Source organism: Microtus ochrogaster, chromosome 6 (genome assembly GCF_000317375.1).
Source record: "Microtus ochrogaster isolate Prairie Vole_2 chromosome 6, MicOch1.0, whole genome shotgun sequence".
Taxonomy (NCBI): Eukaryota; Metazoa; Chordata; class Mammalia; order Rodentia; family Cricetidae; genus Microtus; species Microtus ochrogaster.
The window spans coordinates 84,939,014-84,941,766 of record NC_022013.1 but is presented as its reverse complement, the minus strand read 5'-3'; the positions used below and the strand labels follow the sequence as shown (position 1 = coordinate 84,941,766).

At 47.9% G+C, this 2,753-nt stretch overlaps 1 protein-coding gene across 2 annotated transcripts in view; it reads left to right on the top strand.

Moving 5' to 3' along the window:
* The window catches only part of Cnst (consortin, connexin sorting protein), an 84,561-nt gene that overhangs the window by 49,921 nt on the left and 31,887 nt on the right, over positions 1–2,753 (top strand). Inside the window, exon 3 of one of the 2 annotated variants that reach the window (XM_005348980.3) lies at positions 1,463–1,647. In XM_005348980.3, the coding sequence (XP_005349037.1) occupies positions 1,463–1,647 (185 nt within the window). Of the gene's footprint in view, positions 1–1,459; positions 1,648–2,753 lie in introns of both variants that reach the window. The other variant, XM_005348979.3, reaches the window with a different exon arrangement.

Genomic DNA, 2,753 nt, shown 5'->3' with positions numbered 1-2,753 from the left:
AGTTTGGATGCTCAACTTACCACCTTATTATTTTATATTATATATAGGGAGAGAGAGATTTTGAGACTGAGTTTCTTTCTGTGCAGGTTTTTTTTTTTTAATCGGGCCATAGACAAGACTGTGGGATATTTTCTAAATTAGTGATTGATGTGGGAGGGTCCAACCTATTGTGGGTGGTGCCACCCCTCGACTGGTGGTCCCAGGTTCTATAAGAAAGCAGGCTGAGCAAGTCATGAAGAGCAAACCAGTAAGCAGCACCCCTCTGTAGTCTCTACATCAACTCCTGCCTTTAGGTTCCTGCCTGATTTAGTTCCTGTCCTGATTTCCTTCATGGATGAACTGTGACATGGAAGCATAAGCCAAATAAGCCTTTCCCCCGCAACTTGCTTTTGATCATGGTATTCCATCACAGCAATGGTAACCCTAACTACGACAGTCTCTCGTTGAACCCAAGGCTGGTTGGCTAGATTGGGAGGCCAGCAAGCCTCAGGTATTTTCCTATATCTAGCGCTCCAGTATGATTGTTCTTTTGAGACAGATTCTGCTGTAGCCCAGTCTGGCTTCAAACTCCTTGTGTAGCTCAAGACGACATGGATCCTCAGACCTTGCAACTTCTACTTGCCAACTGATGGGATTACAGATGTGTGCCACCGAGCCTAGCGTGTGCCACCGAGCCTAGCGCTCCATCCGTTTCTTAATCCTCAGAATCTCTGTGGATCTTTGACTGTTTTAGTTGTTCAGATCTAGGAGAAAGCGGAGAACTTAAATCCATTTACAGTGAGTAATATTCTAATCTAAGGTCACCTGAAAAATAATGTAGTAACGGGGCCCTGGCTCCTTCCTTGTCCAAAGCTCTTTGCCCTGTGGGCTCTGTCTGAGTAGGGAACATTGTCTCAAGGGGTAAAATAGAGGTGTGGGTTATACAGCTCTGAAGTTCACGATTGTGTGTGTGTGTCCATATTGAGGCTGGAGGACAATATTAAATGTTAGCCCTCAGATACCATCACTTTTTTTTTTCTTAAACAGTCTCTTGCTAGGTTGAACCTCATCAAGGGGTCTGCTGACTGGCCAGCAAGCCTTCAGTAGTCCACCTGTCTCTCCAGCAGGGGGATTACCAGCGTGTACTACCATGCCCGAATTTTTTTTTTATGTGACTTCCGGGCATTGGCTTGGGTTTTCATACTTGTAAAGCAAACCCTTGACTAACCGAGCTCCCTGTCTTCTCAGCCCCTTCTCACTGATACTCAGTTCTAGTTCTGCGGAAATGGCTCCATCGGGGCTCCTAGCAACGACAAAGCACAAATCGCTCACTGGAGGAGGACAGTTGTTTATGGTTTCTGGTTTTTTTCCCCCATGTGGTTAGTTTACTTGAACGTTTTCTCATCTGTGGGAGTGATAGTTTAAAAACATTCCTCCATCACAGGGTCTAGCCTGATGCAGTCATTTCCTTCCTGTCCAGTAGGAGCTGCTGTACCTTTAATGCAGACAGTGAATGCAGAGCTGCAGGCCGATGCTGAGGAGGCTGCCGGAGTGAACGCTAATGAACCCCCAAAAGCTCCAGCACCAGCACTGCAGCCACTCTTCTCGCTGATCCGAGGCGAGGTGGAGCAGATGGACTCCAGAGCACTGCCCCTCTTCCTCCACCAGGTAAGACCACGCCCTGTGTTTGCAGCCTCACCAGCGCTGCTGCCAGTGTCTGGAGGATCTAAAATCCGCTTCTCTGTGACTGACCCCTCCACCCATTGTTGACTCTTAAACACATGGCCAGTAGAAAGTCTGGCCTCTTCTGGGAGGTGGACACACTGTGACCTGGATGATTTGTCTTTTGGACAGTAGCCAACGCCTTTATTCGGTGACTCAGCTAAGGCTAAGGAGGAATCAATATGGCCAGAGTTTAGTAAGCTCCAACAGGATGCCAAGAGGCCTGCTAGCCACTGAAGGAACAAAGATTTCCTAAGGCATGTTCCAAGGAGAGCCGTGGTGAAATGGGAGAAATAAGTACATAGACACAAGTGTGGGGTTTTGTGCTGTAGAGTGGACAAGTCTAAGGTGCAGCAGTTAACATGGCCCAGTCAGCAACAGAGAAAAGAATGCAGCTCTTGAAGGGAGGTTCAGGGTGAGCGGGTGCTGGAACGGCTAAAAGCGCTGGCTGCTCTCCCAGAGGACTTGGTTCAATTCCCAGCATCCACAGGGCAGCTCACAACTGTCTGAAACTCCAGTTCCAGGGAATCCCAACACCCTCTGGCCCCTGCAGGCATCAAACACACAAGAGGTGTACAGACATAAATCATGCAGGCAAAACACCCACATGTATCAATTTTAAAGAGTTTTACAAGAAAAATGAGCAGTCACAGCCGAGGGACTAGGCTGTGAAGACAGGGCTGGGATGTCACAGCTGGAAAGAGGCAGGCGAGATGCGGACTAGAAGCCTCTGTCACTGAGAATGCCTTTGCTGGAGGCTGTTGCTGTTGTTGCTGTTGTCTTGCACTGGGGTGGGGTGTTGCTGTTCTTGTTGTCTTGTGAGGCTGGGGATAACTGTAGGCTCTCAGCTACCTAGTGACACTGCAATACCCAGAGTGCAACTTTACTTCTGGAAACAGAATCTTCTGAAGATTGGGAGGTGGGATGTGTTGAGTGGGAAGAATGTGGAGAGAAGAGGCCTTCAGGACAGCAGTGGAAAGCCTTCTCACAAATGAGGTCACTTGGGAAAAATTTAAATATTTGTGATTTGCCTTTTATTTGCAGTTAAAATG